The sequence below is a fragment of the Doryrhamphus excisus genome, chromosome 1, assembly GCF_030265055.1.
Source record: "Doryrhamphus excisus isolate RoL2022-K1 chromosome 1, RoL_Dexc_1.0, whole genome shotgun sequence".
Taxonomy (NCBI): domain Eukaryota; kingdom Metazoa; phylum Chordata; class Actinopteri; order Syngnathiformes; family Syngnathidae; genus Doryrhamphus; species Doryrhamphus excisus.
In genome coordinates this window covers 19,498,056-19,515,135 of record NC_080466.1, presented here as the reverse complement: position 1 = coordinate 19,515,135, position 17,080 = coordinate 19,498,056, and the positions used below count along the sequence as shown (strand labels likewise).

At 39.4% G+C, this 17,080-nt stretch overlaps 1 protein-coding gene across 4 annotated transcripts in view; it reads left to right on the top strand.

Moving 5' to 3' along the window:
* Positions 1-16,501, top strand: part of npnta (nephronectin a) — a 55,799-nt gene extending 39,298 nt beyond the window's left edge. For all 4 annotated transcript variants that reach the window (XM_058046057.1, XM_058046056.1, XM_058046053.1 and 1 more), the window contains 8 exons: positions 403-522; positions 2,027-2,161; positions 3,777-3,899; positions 6,465-6,911; positions 10,709-10,792; positions 13,042-13,140; positions 14,369-14,628; positions 14,756-16,501. In XM_058046057.1, the coding sequence (XP_057902040.1) occupies positions 403-522; positions 2,027-2,161; positions 3,777-3,899; positions 6,465-6,911; positions 10,709-10,792; positions 13,042-13,140; positions 14,369-14,628; positions 14,756-14,884 (1,397 nt within the window). In that variant the 3' untranslated portion in view covers positions 14,885-16,501. The remainder of the gene's footprint in view (positions 1-402; positions 523-2,026; positions 2,162-3,776; positions 3,900-6,464; positions 6,912-10,708; positions 10,793-13,041; positions 13,141-14,368; positions 14,629-14,755) is intronic.
* Positions 16,502-17,080: the final 579 nt, after the last annotated feature.

Genomic DNA, 17,080 nt, shown 5'->3' with positions numbered 1-17,080 from the left:
AAGATGTGTTGTCAGGTCAGTTGGTCAGACGATTTAATTAACGATGGATGGATAGGATAAGTAGGGCTCGGGTCAGCGGTCGCTTTATGGTCTTTCTGTCTGTCATTTTGATGAACGATGGTTGGGTGTGAAGCTACAGTAGGTAAATATAGTATGTCGCTAGGTCAGCCAGGCCCGCCAGTCAGTGAAAGGATACAAATTATGTTTTGAGGCTTCTGTGAAGCACAAGAATGTAACGATGTCAGAGTGTGTGCTGTTCTTTTGTCTGGATCAGCCTGACTAATGCCAAGAAAAGGCAGCAACGCCAGCAACTGAACTGTGTAGGATAAAAACGTGAGAGCGCTCTCCCCCTGGGGTCACCAGCCCCGTCTTAACGTTTGTTGTTTCCTTTGTAACCACCAGACCTCCGCACTTGTGGCATGGCTAACTGCCAGTACGGCTGTGAGGTGCTGAAAGGAGAGGTCCGATGTCAGTGTCCGTCACCGGGGCTACAGCTGGCACCGGATGGCAGAACCTGTATGGGTAAGTGACGTCACCATCTTTATTTATCTCCTGTGGCCTGAAAACAGAGCCACTGGCTGCCTTCTCTTTCTGGAACCGGAATGCTGTTTTTTTTCTTAAGAGAAACCTTCATGAAGTTTTATATTACATCTTCAGGCCCCTTAGAAACATGGTAAAATAATCTAAATCAATAACTATGTAGTCCAAATGGGACCACTATGTATTTTTCTGCTACATTGCTGCATTCTTTCAGTAGGTTCTTCCTGCCCTGCAGCCCCCATATAACACGTGGGTTGGGTAATTGTAGGATGCAGAATGGGCATCAGTCATAAAGACAGTAGGAGGAGACGGAGAAGCAAAGGTTGCTTGCTGCAGGTGTTACACTGGATGCTCCACTTCCTTCTTGAAGTAGCAGACTTTTATGCTCTACTTTGTTCAACTTGTTTTAGTAAGAAATCCATATATAGTTAATATAGATATAGTTAATCTTCAAACAGCTAAAATAATGCATAAGGCTAAAAATAACCAATTACCTAAAAATGTCATCCAATACTTCTCTACAAGAGAGGAGAAACACTTATTTCCGAGGACTACGTTAAAAAGCCATAGCATTTCAGTATGTGGAATCAAACTATGGAATGGATTGAGTAAGGACCTCAAACAATGCACAACGATGAGCCAATTCAAGAAACAATACAAGCAGTTGATCTTTGCTAAATACAAGGATGAAGAGTATTGAACCAGTCATGATGTGCTTTATATATCACTATATTGACACTTACTTAAAAATTTAAAAATTTAAAAATTTAAAAATTTAAAAATTTAAAAATTTAAAAATTTAAAAATTTAAAAATTTAAAAATTTAAAAATTTAAAAATTTAAAAATTTAAAAATTATTCATTCATTCATTTTCTACCACAAAAATAAAAAATTAAAAATGTATGTAAAAAAAATTTACATTAAAAATTACAATTTTTAAAATTAAAAACTTAAACTATATTAGGAAAGCAGGAAGTGAACAAATGTAACAGTTACTGATTGTAAAAGTACCAGATGGAGGGGTAGGATTTAATAAGCTTTGCTTCTTCCTACTCCTTTTGGACATGTGGAACTGTGAACTGATTATATGATGCACTCAATTGTAATCTGATACATATTCAAATGAAATAAAACCATTACCATTACCATCATATGGTACACAACGGAGGCTAAATAAGCAGTATGGAAGCAAAGGAATGAGAGACTAGGATGTGGAAAGTGAAAGTCACTGCACTGGTAACAAGAGCTGTGACTCCTGTCACTGCAACTCACACTAGGAATATTCTAGGAACGGCCCCCCTCACTCACGGTCCCCTCACAGCGCCGTCTACAGTCACCCTAATTTCCACTCATCTTTGTGCCCGAGAATTAACATCTGCATGTCGACAAAGGTACATGGTCGTGAAGGAAAAAACAGGGGTTTTACTTCATGAATATAATGAGAGCTGTGGCTAAAAGCTGCTTTGTTCTCTCATCACTCTTGTAGATGTCGACGAGTGTGCCACCGGGCTGGCAGTCTGCCCCAGGTGCAGGAAATGCATCAACACCTTTGGTAGCTACATCTGCAAGTGCCACGATGGCTTTGACCTGCAGTACGTCAACGGGAAACACCAATGTATCGGTAAGTGTAACTCAAACGCAATTGGAATAAATATAAAAATGAAAATGAAATGTAACAGCACAATATACATAAATAATTGATATCAAAGCATCAAACTTTTGCTATCATTAAGCTTGTTTTCAAGTTCAAATGGTGCATTCAAGACCACATCAACCAAGGCATGGATGGATGGATGAATGGATAGATATTGCCAACGAAATGTTGTTGCCTGGCTCCAGAATAATAATAAGTAATAATAATAACAATGTGGAGAAAAATTGCACAAATAATTTAAATAATTTAGAATAACTAGGTTAGTATTTGTATGATAAAATGTGTAGAAAACTACAAAATGACTAATCCAGAGGTTCCCAAACTTTTTACAGTCATGTACCCCTTCAGACATTTGACCTGAAGCCATGTACCCCCAAAAACATAAACCTTATTATGTTCATTAACTTAAAATATTGAACATAATTCAATTGTCCATTCATTTTATAGTAATTCCGGGTGAAAAATTAGGACATTAGGATAAAGTTTGACATGAGCGCCGATAAATAGATCATCCTACATATCTTTTATTCCACTCTGATATTCTCTTTGAATCTGTTTAATTTGAATAGACTTAATTTGATATAGCCATTCAATATGGCGATGGTTTAAGTCTGCATCTTCATTTCGTACCAAATTGAAGGGGAAAGTTGAACAATCGTGAAAAAGCAGTATCTGTCCAAACGTTTGTTTAACATTGATGTCTGTTATATAGGTTGTTTGTTGCAAAACCTTTTATTGTATCATTATGATTTAACATTGCATTTTTCATAAAGTAATTATAAATCATTGCTATTTTGTGGTTGTCCCATTATTAGTCAAAAATAGTGATATTGAAAGCCAAGTTATATGTATGTAGTCACTAGATAGATAGATAATAGACAATAACACAGCAGTGAATAATAATAATAATGTGGTGAATAAATAGATGACATCAAATATGAACAACAATGTACAGCGTAAACAGTAAATTTCACAAATAATTTAAATAATTTTGAATTAATAATAATAATTGAAAGTTTTGCGTGCGGGCAGGTAGAGGGGCTTATTTTACGTTATTTTATTCCACGCTATTATAAGGAGACATGGCATGTCCAACACAAAAGAGTGAAAAAAAAAGTTATCCTCACATTCCGTGTGGAAGTGGTAAGTTTTTGGCTTCTTACTTTGTCCTGCTTTCCCACTCCATTTGAAAACAACTTTTTAAAATACAGAATAAACAAAGCGGTAGCCATCTCTTGAGTCCCTGCCTTGATCCCGTAGCATGCACATCACAGTTGTGCAATGTGAACAAAGAATAATGTAAGTGTAAGGGTGTTATTTCATGTCTACATGGCTCTAATTATGATCGTAAAACGTATTTAAAAATTCATGAGTCTGTTTTCTATGCATTAAGTAACTATGAAAATATTAAATTTATTAATCCTGGTCCTACTTTGCGGAAATTCAGACAGACGACTTGATTTTTCATGGTGTAAAGCTTTTTTCCATGACAGGGCCGTTTGGACTCTGCAGTGTTGTAAGTTACATGTTAGGATGGCAGCTCAATAGCTTCCTGTTGTTCTTTTTTTTTCTTCCTATGCAGATGTGAATGAGTGCTCTTTACACCCGAGTCGCTGCAGCAGCTTCGCCACCTGCTACAACACGCGAGGCTCATACAAGTGCAAGTGCAAAGACGGCTACAGGGGGACGGGACGCGACTGCAAACGTAAGACACTGCAACAAACTTTTGTGTTTTCTTAGTCCAAAACAGAGAAGGAGGAATAGCAGCAAAAGCCAAAAAACGCTTTCTATGACATTCTTTGTAATGGCTGTCAGTCACGGCCTAAATCCCTCTTTGCTTTCTTATCACATTTACCCAGTTGGCCACCAAGCAAAAAAAAAAAGTCATCGCATGCAAAATATTTACTTTGCAGGGAGTTTCTCCTCTTGGCTTCTCCCACAGTCCATTACTTCCCTGAGAAGTCATTTATATTCAACAATTTCATTTAGTCTCTAACAGACATTAATAGTGTCATGGTCCAACGAGCAGAGAGGACGCCCCATCCCCCCCAAACCCCCGTCACTGCCACCTCCCCCCTTCCCAAGGGCATGAGCCACAAGTGCTCTACTGCAATATCTAACACGGGCATCACATATCAAAGTCCTGCAAAGTGAGAAGGGGACAACTGACCCGCTCGCTTTTGTCCATGCACATTTCTACCCCAGATGTCGCCCCTCATCTTCCTCACCCCCCCACCCCCTTAGTTCGAACAACACCCCACAGACCTCATTCTCAGCTCCTGACATGAAGAATGTGCAGGAGAACAAAAGGAAGGTCTGACACCCATGACATCATCACGGCATGGGTGAGCTTGCTGGCGCTCTGTGCATACAAAACGTTCCAACATACTGAATTAGTATCCAAAGCATACACATGGCCGCTATCTACTAGATGTTAGGTATAAACATGTGTGTCCATGTTGGGATTTTAGCTCTGTCATTCATTCATTTTCTACCGCTTTTTCCTCACGAGGGTCGCGGGAGCCTATCCCAGCTGTCTTCGGGTGAGAGGCGGTGTACACCCTGGACTGGTGGCCAGCCAATCACAGGGCACATATAGACAAACAACCATTCACACTCACATTCATACCTATGGACAATTTGGAGTCGCCAATTAACCTAGCATGTTTTTGGAATGTGGGAGGAAACCGGAGTACCCGGAGAAAACCCACGCATGCACGGGGAGAACATGCAAACTCCACACAGAGATGGCTGAGGGTGGAATTGAACCCTGGTCTCCTAGCTGTGAAGTCTGCGCGCTAACCACTCGACTGCTGTGCTGGCGATTCCTGATTAATAAATGGAATATTTTGGTAGAGAAAACCTGTTTCTTCTAAAAACATTTTCTTCTGAATACAATTTTTGAACAATATTAAAGCCCTCTAGACATGAACTAACACCCCTATAATCACCTTTACATTTGTTTTACCCAACATAGTCGACATAACGGCAAATAGCTTCCAAAAATGAATGAAAAATGCGTTTTTAGTGCCTTGGAGGTGGAAAAGTACTATGCAAGTGAAAGACCATTTACCATTAACATTTATTGGCAAGAGAGGCTGCACGGTGGAGAGTGGTTTGCGCGCAGGCCTCACAGCTAGTAGACCTGAGTTCAATTCCACCCTCGGCCATCTCTGTGTGGAGTTTGCATGTTCTCCCCGTGCATGCGTGGATTTTCTCCCACATTCCAAAAACATGCTAGGTTATTTGGCGATATAGGGCACATATAGACAAACAACCATTCACACTCACATTCATACCTATGGACAATTTGGAGTAAAACATTTTACAATCTACAATATTGACCATTGCACAATAAATTCTAGTTTATATACACTACATTTTTAGCTAATGTCAAAATCCTCATGCTGACACACAATTGCAACAATCTTTGTACTTTTAGAAGAAAAAATATTTTATATTAATACAATTTTTTTCAAGAGTATTCGTACTTTAGTCATAGAATTATATTCTTATAAAATTACATTTTGCTCATGATTTTTTTTTAAATGGCAATATCCATCCATCCATTTTCTACTGCTTATCCTCAAGAGGCTCGCAGGGGGTGCTGGAGCCTACCCCAGCTGTCTTCGGGCGCGAGGAAAGGTACACCCTGGACTGGTGGCCAGCCAATCACAGGGCACATATAGACAAACAACCATTCACACTCACATTCATACCTATGGACAATTTGGAGTGGCCAATTAACCGAGCATGTTTTTGGAATGTGGGAGGAAACCGGAGTACCCGGAGAAAACCCACGCATGCACGGGCAGAACATGCAAACTCCACACAGAGATGGCCGAGGGTGGAATTGAACCCTGGTCTCCTAGCTGTGAGGTCTGCGCGCTAACCACTAGCCGTGCCGCCCTGTCTGCTGTCATATACATGTAAAAATAAGTTAACCAGCTTTATAAGCTATTTAGCATTTTAACATTCTTTTACAAGTGTATATGAAATTATACAGTATGTTACAGTCTATAACCTGGAGTAGCCCAGCCCCCTCTTAATTTTTCATAAAGGTGTTTCAGGCTGCAATGGGGACAAAAATCAAAAAAACTGCCTGTGGCTGTGAACATTTGTTAAATGTTAAAGAGACACATTTGAGAGCCTTAATAGGTTAGAGCACGCTATTTAATGCATATTAACAGTCTCATTATGACACTTAATGGCCCATCCTCTGCCTCATTAAGTCTTCCACTACAGTACTTTTACTCTCTTCTCTTTGCAGCCATTCCCAAAGTGGTTATCGAGCCTCCCAGACCACGCAAGCCTCCCCCCAGCCATCACAACCACATCCCCGGCATCGACCACAGAAGGACCACCACCACCACCACGTTCCGCCCAGTTGTGACCCGAAGACCAGCATTGCCCGTCGCACCCAAAACGACGACCACCACCACCACAATCCGCCCAGTTGTGACCCAAAGGCCAGCGTTGCCCGTCGCGCCAAAAACAAACACCACCTCACGCCGCCCAGTGGTGACCCAAAAGCCAGCCTTGCCCAAGAGCACCCCAAGAGCAACGACCGTTACTACATCAACAACGACAAAGCCGGCCACCACTACCAAAGCAACGCCAACTACCAGGAGGCCGCCTGCTCCCACGCGCAAGCCAGAACATGGGGACAACAGCATCAACTGGATCACCAATAAGCATCATCGAGGAGACGTCTACAGTAAGTTATACACATACATAACAATGAACGTGCAATAATACGATAGAGAGAACTGAACGCAGAGGAGGCATTTTCCTGATGCACATGTATTACTCTTTTGAACGCATATTGTTTAGAGAAGCCAAACTGTTACATAAGTGGCCTCACCAACTAACTGGAACTATGTTCCTCATCACTGAAATCAGACCAGAACTCGGCTGATGGGACAAAGTGGAGTGCAGATAGGGATGTTATACAACTTCATGTAAAAAAAAAAAAAAAGTGAACTATCCCTTTAAGGGATAGAAAATGGTGAAAATGTGTGTGTTAAATGAGTGCAGCGGCAAAGTGCAGTGTGAGAGGTGAAATATTTTCGTGAGCAGATGGCACCACGTAATTAGAATTGGGAAAGGGGAACGAAGATTACATCAGCACCTGTTTACATGTCCTAGCTTCCAGACGCTGGCTCCCTGCTGAGCGGTTTATTCAAATAATTGCAGAGAAATATGAAAGAATGGAGAGCTTTTCATCAAATGCGTCGTTTGTGTGCCTCGAATACCTGAGAATGTGTGTCTAGATATTTAGAGAGGGTCGTCAGTTGATTTCAATTTGGGTCATGTGATCCACCGAAATGATGAAATAATACCAGCTGTTGTCATATCAAGCTGGACCGCAGAGCTTAGCTTAATGTTAAAGCAACATCATTTCAAAAATAAATAAGAATGTGAGTGTGAATGGTTGTTTGTCTATATGTGCCCTGTGATTGGCTGGCGACCAGTCCAGGGTGTACCCCGCCTCTCACCCGAAGACAGCTGGGATAGGCTCCAGCAACCCAGCGACCCTTGTGAGGATAAGCGGGAGAAAATGAATGAATGAATGAATAAGCCACTACTTTTGTCTTAACTTTGAACCCTTATAGACATCATTTTAGATAGAAGGCTAAAATCATCACACAGCAATTTAACACTCCAAAGGTAGCTATAAAATGTACAAGACAAATACCAATGCGTGTTTAAAATTTTAAAAAATGACCATTTCAACTTCTTCCCATGATGCATCATTCACAACAGAGCTGTTCATTGGCCAATAGTTGCCATGGCTGCCAGGCCACCAGAGGGTGTTCATGAGCTTGGAATCTCATATAAACTCATATAAGTACTTGTCTTGTATGTTTCTTATCTACCCTTTGAGTGTTAAGTTGCTGTTTGATGAATTTGAATGACACCGTGAGTCAGACTATTGACTAATGACAACATGGGATAAATGGTTTCTCTCTCTCTTCAATTTTGATGAAGGTATGGTATTTTTCCCCCGCATAGAATCAATATAAGACTTTTAGATTAGATTAAATTAGATTCAACTTTATTGTTATTGCTCATGTCACTGGTACAGGGCAACAAAATGCAGTAAGCATCCAACCAGAAGTGCAAATTTATAAGTACCTTATTAGTAAGTAAATGTAGAAATAGAATAGAGCTGTAAATGGACAGATATATGTACAAACTATAACAGGCTGTGACTATGATACATATGATACACATGATACATATTTATTAGAACTGACCTTATTATAGTACATTATTATACCTTATTATAGTACATTTTGTACGATTAAATGAAATTTTACATGGATACATATTATATATTATGCCCAGTAGGATACATTGTGGTTGTCTGCATTTCTAATTTTACCATATTTTTCTCAAATAATGGCCTCGATTTAAAAAAAAAAAAACACCTAAAAAAAATCGGCATGTAAATGCTACTTCCCAAACTAAGATGGCCGGTACTCTCAGAATGTGTCTCAAATTCATGCTTCTGCAGTAAGTAAGTAAATACAGCATTTGTTTTTGCTAGATTTCCTCAAACAAGACACCATGAGCCAAATTAGACTGACTCCAAAGTATAATTATAGTATAAGTATGTATAGTATACACTATATAGGTTTGATAAATATGTGCTCACATCTAAACTCAGCATGTACGTATGTCTATTTTCAGCTTCTCACAGTTCAAGTTTCACTTTCCTTAATCAGGGCTGTTTTATTTCTGCACTCCGGATGCTCGATATCCAAGTAGAGGTGGGGGGGCGGTGTGGTTAATGTACATTCCTTCAAGTCCAGCTGCACACATATTGAGCCCTGGATGCCAGGGATTGCTGGAGGTTCTGGTACGAATGCGGCCCCCTCACTTGGATGGGTTTGTGGGTCTCAGACGTCCTTGCAGGCTGCCAGCTACTGTGACTCACTGGTTGGACCGAGTGGAGGGTCACAGGACGGCCAGACTGGAGCAGCCTCAGTTCAGAATGTTTTTTTGGAATGTCGCGACCAGTCCAGGGAAGACCTGGCCTCTCACCCGAAGAGAGCTGGGATAGGCTCCAGCACACCTTTGACCCTAGTGAGGATAAGCGGCATTGTAAATGGATAGATGGATATGTGGATATTTTTTAATGGTGTAAATCAGGGGTCTCAAACACGCGGCCCGCGGGCCAAATGTGGCAATCTTATATCTGCTTCACCAATGAGCGACCAGCACCAGTATCTGGTGTAGCTATATCTAGAGCAGGGGTCTCAAACACTCGGCCAAATGTGGCCCGCAGGACACTAGTTTGAGGCCCCCGCCTTGATATGAAAGTTTAATGTTAGTGCGGCCCGCGCAAGTTTGATATGGATGCTGTATGGTATCATGTACCCAGAAAAAATGATTACATTTAATTAATGTTCATGTTAAAGGTTAAATAACTGTTAATAGTTATCCTCCCTATCCGTGTGGAAGTGGTAAGTTTTTGGCTATTTAAGTTTAAAGGAAATAACTTGAAGGCTACCGTTTAGGTCGCTAGCTCTCTAGTTTGCGAGTTAGCATGTGTCTCAAGACCCTGCAGTTGCGCAATATGTTGTAAATAAAAAGTGTATAAATGTGACTATAGTCGTGTTTTGTCATGTCTACAGGGCTCTAATAATGCTTTGTTCATTTTAATCTGAAAAAATAATTTGTCTACCCACCAACTATATGTGGTTTCTTAAGTTTTTATTATTTGCCATTTTATTATTATTATTCATTCATTTTCTACCGCTTTTTCCTCACGAGGGTCGCGGGGGTGCTGGAGCCTATCCCAGCTGTCTTTGGGCGAGAGGCGGGGTACACCCTGGACTGGTGGCCAGCCAATCACAGGGCACATATAGACAAACAACCATTCACACTCACATTCATACCTATGGACAATTTGGAGTCGCCAATTAACCTAGCATGTTTTTGGAATGTGGGAGGAAACCGGAGTACCCGGAGAAAACCCATGCATGCACGGGGAGAACATGCATTATTATTATTATTATTATATTTATTTATTTATTACTGATTGATTGATTTTCTTTATTCTTGATTTGTTTATTTATTTTTCATCTTATTTTGTGTAGAAAAATAAAAATTAAGATATTTGAGAACAGTGGAATGTTTTATCAGAGCTTTTCTTGTAGAAAATTGGAACCAAAGCGAAGTTTTTTTAAATTTTTTTGTTTTAAATATATGCGTTTTTTTGGAAAACCTGATGTGGCCCAGTCTCACCCAGACCTGAGCTCCAGTGGCCCCCAAGTAAATTGAGTTTGAGACCCCCGGTCTAAATAATTGCCTATAAAGGGTTGAAGACAGTAAAAAGGACTGTTACTGTGTTACTGTGAGTACTGTACATCCCTAGTGATATTAATTGTGGGAAAGTCTTAACGTTTTATGCATACACAGTCCATGTATTGCTCGCAAAAAGCCTCAGGCGGTGCTTGCAGTGAGCATACATAACACATTTTCTTTGTTTTTTTGTCTCCTCAGTCCCACGTGTCCGCCCGGAGGACATGCTGCAGGAGTATGAGGTCTTGCTTGGTGATGAGGATGATGAACTCAACGATGATGCAGGTAAGTCAAAATGGCAAAGACAATCTTCTGTGTTGTCTGCATGGTTTAGAGCCAAGATTGACCGTTGCGGCTTGCAGTGTGACGCCTGCTGAGACTTTTGCACCTTCACCTACAAAGGAATGAAAAGCAATTTTCACACTGCAGAGAAAGTTGCTTAGTATGTTTACATGCACCAAAAAAAACAAAATTGGCTTAAAACCAGCTTTTAAATGAAATTTAATTCGACAGATCATACCTATATTATGCAATACGAAACTGGTTCTCTTTTGCATATAAGCCGGAATTAATTGTGGCCGGGTGGGTCAGGAATTGTGTAAAAATTGAGAAAAAACTGCTGTATGCTTGGAGCTAAGCTAATATGTGTCTATTTTTTGGTACTTGTTACTTGAGCTATGATTTAAATTGCTGCTCATGACTGTAGAGACAAAGATATTATTAGTACAGTACATATGAATGGAGTAAGCCCAATGGTCGTACTTTGTGATGTGAGAAAATAGCCATCAAACTGCAAGATCTCCCTTCAACTATAAACATAGAGGATACATACATTTAGTATATTTATGAATATGAGTATTTATGTACATTGTGTGTGTATTTCAGTGGTGTGCACACTTTTTTCGGCATGCAAGTCAAAATTATCTACCACTTATTTTATAACATACATATGTATGTATACACACTTTTGCATACTTACCTAAATATATCTTGTGGTGTACCCCATGGGTCAATTTGAGGACCAAAACTGTTTAACCTATACTGCATATAAATTATGTGTAAAGTCACAAGAAGACCTAAAACAAGTACTAGTACTTTGTATATGACCCTACTGCATTCACATTTCAGGGAGAACAAATACTGCAAGAGCTAATAAAGAATGAATACATTTATATATAGTGGTCAGTGTGGGCTGCACGACGGTCGAGTGGTTAGCATGCAGAACTCACAGCTAGGAGTTTGAACCCGAGTTAGAACCCCACCCTCGGCCATCTCTGTGTGGAATTTGCATGTTCTCCCCGTGCATGCGTGGGTTTTTTTCCGGGTACTCCGGTTTCCTCCCACATTCCAAAAACATGCTAGGTTAATTGGCGACTCCAAATTGTCCATAGGTATGAATGTGAGTGTGAATGGTTGTTTGTCTATATGTGCCCTGTGATTGGCTGGCGACCAGTCCAGGGTGTACCCCGCCTCGCGCCCGAAGACAGCTGGGATAGGCTCCAGCACCCTCGCGACCCTCGGGAGGATAAGCAGTAGAAAATGAATGAATGAATGAATGAATAAATACATTTAAAACATGGTTTAAAAAGAACAAGCTATTCCTGAATGTAAGCAAAACTAAAATAATTTTGTATTGTAACAGTAGAAAAAACAGTGAAATAGAAATAGACACAGTGAGCTAAATCTGTAGGTCTAAGTTATCTGAGTTCTAGTGCGGGCATATGGGGGGAATACGGTGAAAAATGCACTTATTTCACTACTTTTATTGCAAAAACGGTTCATTACGATGGTCTTTTATAACCTGGTTTCCTTAAATGTCATTGCTATGGTGGCGGCTTCTCTTTTGTCATTACATGCTGTGACTCTGTATGCAGAATGTACATCATTATGGATAAGAAGCAACTATTTTTTTAATGCTACTTTGCCGAAAACCTACCCAGTTAACTACCAGTTGTCCATCTATCCAATTTCTATGCCACTTATTCTCACTATATCTCTTCAGCGTTACAAGACTCCATGCTTTTTCACTTCCTGGTTGCCTGCAGAATCAGAATCAGAATGCCCTTTATTGTCATTTTACATATAGTGGAATTAAATTGCAGCAGTTCCATTTTCAATGCACGACAGTATGATGAAGAATTAGAAGAATAAATAATAGGAAATTTACATTGGTTGCCTTGGTTACAAATTGTTGAGGGAGATGATGGTTTTAGGAAAGAAACAGTTGTTGTACCCTGATACATCTGTATTACTATTGGAAATTTGCAAACAGAGTTCTTCTACTTCTGCCACCTTCTGCACTTCTGCCACCTGGTGGCCATTTTTTCTGGTTTAAAACTACACCAAATATTTTCTCTTTTATTGTCTGTTATCGACACCTCTTTTTTCCTCTCTCAAAAAACATAAAAGACGTATAAATGCGTATTAAGAGGTGTTTTTTTCTGTCCTTGTTGCCACATAGTAACCACTGGAAGTTGCTGTTTTTGTTCACTTGTGTTTGAATATTGTGCATCTTCTTCCTTCCCCTTCGTTAGATTCAGGCTTCCTGAGCTGCTCCTTTGACGATGGCCTTTGTGGCTGGATCAGGGATGAAGGCGGAGATGTGCACTGGGAGACGACGCCTGACCCTGCAGGTAATTGAAGGGCCCTCAAACAAACAAAAACGTTGTTGGGGCAATCAGTTGGTGCAAACAGCCATGTTCCATTAGTGTAACACAATGTACACGTATTCATTTCGTTGTCAATGACAGGCCGGGATGAGGATTTGATGAGGGGAAGTCAGAGGCGAGTGCTTTGGATGTAAAGTCATGCAAATGAGAGACCCTCGGGGCTCAAATGACCACTATTGAATTGTCTTCAGATGACTCAGTGGTCTGCAAAACCTTAACATAAGCACAAACTATTCACTCTTCTTGGCCCACGCTAAAGTGTTTCCAGGAAGCCCTCAATTCACATTCATGCTTGTTGGCACAAATAAGAATAGAATAGAAAATTCCACAGACACATTTTTACCCATGGCATGAGCACACATCAGCCTTCGTGAAAAAAATAAAATAAAAAATTGTGAAAAAACAGTTTTTCTCTTAGTTTTCCGACCTTGCACTTCTAAATTCACTGTAAAATATATATTATAAAATATATCCTTCTACATAAAAACACATTGCTGGCTGTCCATTTAAATGGGCCCTATTATCCTTTTTCTACTTTTCTGACCTATAAAAATGTTGTATTCTCGTGTTAAACGTTGCCAACGTCTCAGATAATGAGGTTTGCGCATTTGGAAGCGAACCCTGAAAGAAGTTTGGGATGGTTCAAAACACTCGGTTTCAGAGGGCGTGGTAAAACTGTCAATTTGTGATGTCACAGATGGACAGACTTCCTTATATGGGTCTATATATGGTTATATGGAATAAATTAAAACAGATCTTTTTGGCAGGAAGCACAAATCAAAGGAAATCCAACTGGATTAGGTGCAGATTCTGGAAGATCTAAAAGGTTTTCTGTGCGGGTTATTGTGTGTAACTGCTCTATAGGAGAAACAACTCAATAGAAAGGGTCAAAAAATGAGCATAATAGGTCGGAGTGGGGACAGTGAGGAACTGATTTTGGTGGTTCAGAGTTGAGTTTTAGCTTAGCAGGGGTTACGGACGCAACAGTAACTATTATTATTATTATTATTATTATTATTATTATTGTTGTTGTTGTTGTTGTTGTTGTTATTGTTATTATTATTATTATTATTATTATTATGCCTGTAGTAAGATAATTAATTTTTTTTTTAAACCGTAAGAGTCAAGTCATGAAAGTCAAAGTGTATCTCCGAATTTTGTGTTGATGTTAATTTATTTTTGGACTCCCCAGGCGGTCGCTACCTCACTATACCGGAAGTGAGCAACAAGAGGACAGGAAGGGGGGCGAGGCTCGTCATCCCGTTGGCCCCTCCCTGGAACGAGGGCAACCTGTGCCTGTCATTCCGCCACAAGCTAGCGGGCCACCATGTCGGCATGTTGCAAGTGTTTGTGAAGAAGGGGACGCAGTACAATCCATCCGTGTGGGAGAGCACGGGGGGAAACCGCTGGAGGCACACCCAGATAACACTGTGGGGGAAAGGCCTGGAGAGCGTAAATATTGATTTTAACATTCTTAGCGGTGATAAAAGTGTAAAAAGAAGTTACAAATATAAATATACATAAATATAAAGTTGTGTTCATCAAAATTGAGCATGATGATGGGATGTGCTGCCAACAGGTGGTGCTGAAAGGCGAGCGTGGGCGGGGTAGAAGCGGCGAGATGGCGGTGGACGACATCTCCCTGAGCAAAGGCTCCTGCACGGACGAGTTTCTGACCCCAGAGAGGAAAAGAAAATCATCTCAATGAGACAATGGGACTTTTGTTTTCACCTGGCTGACGCCCCCGTGCTGCCGACCCAGTGAACAGCACACGTGCGCTCGTCTCGAGACAAAGACTGAACTCAGCATCAGCATCGTCCTATGGGGACGCCTGCATCCATGTGGTTACCATGGAAATGTTCTGCACCTACAACACTCCTCGCTAGGGTTATATCAGTGATGGCCACTGGGGGTTTCATTCACTTCCTGCTCTGATCAGCTAAACATGACAGCAAGGTCCCAACAACAAGAAAGGCATGGTCAATGAGTAATTTGGGCAAACAATACATACATGGAATATCAATTTACAAGAAGTACAACATTATAAGTAAAGAAAGATGTGTATATTTATGATAAAACATGATTTAAATAAAATAGAATTAATAATTACAATACAACGCATCATCGTGAGAACAAGGATTGAACTGCAGCAACCGAAGATATGATATGAGAACAAAGATAGCATTTCACAAGGAAAAAAAAGTCGTTAAAAATTGAATACAAATTTACAATTTTTTAATTTAATTTTATTTTAAAATTAAATTAAAAATTTATTTTTTTTATTTAATTTTATTTTAAAATTAAATACAAAATGTACATTTTTTTAATTTAATTTTAATTTTTAATTGCTGTAGATTAAATCAGAAGAAGTAGTAATATTCCAAGTACAACGTATATTTATGACGACACTTGAGCCTTTAAGTTGGGCGATAGCTGGACTAAAGTTGTAATTTTTACGATAAATAGAAACATGAGAAGTAGCATGAGATTTTAAGACACAAAAGTTAAGCGGTACCTGGAATAAAGTTGTATATTTACGATACATTTTACAAAAAAAGTAGTTAGATTTTTTTTTTTTCATTGCGGCTACATCACTATTTCATCTTGGTAGAATGTTGGTACAAAAACATCAAAATATATCACCTTTTTTCTCGTAAAATTATGACATCACGCTTGAAAAAATTTTAAATGCTACTTTTTCCCCTTATAATTTCAACCAAGTTTATTTAGTAAAAAGGGGTTTTAACTGTTGCAGACTGTACTGGTGCATCATTAAATAGTGCAGCTTTCCTTCTTGGTAAAAGATTGTTTTTAATCACAATTTCTGTTCTCGCTATTGTCTGAAATAATCCAAGGTTTTATAACGCTTGTTTATCAAGCACCATTTGTCATCCGGTTACCACTCTGCAGGTTTTATAAACTGTATTACACAGTTGTCTAATAAAAAGCACCTACCTCCACGTTTGGCGAGGTTTATCAGCTAAAAAAAAACACTCTGAAAATGTGGCGATACGTGGTTTTGTGTTGACAATGACTGTAAATGTATTTGTGTGTACATACTCTAATGTGTGTTTTCCAGATTCTTACCTGTTAAATAACAAAATAATATCAAAACATTCATGAATAGAGGGGTTTTGTGTGCTTAAAAACTGTAAAGCACATGTATGATGTGACTATGAGGACGAAGGGCACCAGATGATGGTGTTTTGACATTTATTGATGATCTGCATGAAGACATTCACCATATTCAAATTACCATAGATGCAGAATGTAAATAAAATATGTTTGACACACACACACACATAATTAAGTCTTTTTCTTTTTTAATTTTGATATTGCTGGTGATATTGCTGGTTATTAGTAATATAGTCATCCGCAGTTCAAACATCACTTCCTTGCGATGTGAGCGGTGGCCGTCCTCCTAGTGGGGATTTCATAGTGTGGCACATTGTGTTGTAAACAAATAATAATAGCAGTGTAAAGGTGACTATAGGGGTGTTATTTCATGGCTACAAAGCTCTAATAATGGTAAAAGTCGTATTTTGAAAGTCAAAAACTGTTTTTTTTATGCGCTAACTATTTTAGATTCACTTATTGCAGTAGGATTTGGAACCAATTAACCCACAATAAACGAGGGACGACTGTATTGCTGCAATGAGAAAAAAAAATGCACATAACCAGCTTTATAAAATTCCTTGTAGAATCACAAATGCATACCAATTTTTGTCAAATAACATCAAAACAACCTAGGACCTCCGCTCCATGAGTCTCAAAAACAATTAAAAGTACCAGTGATAGCAAAGAGGAAAAGTGTGCTGATAACCATAGAATGGGACTGTGGGATGTAATGCAACATAAGCAAGGGCATGGCTTCACATAATTACACAACACTTATTAATTATGC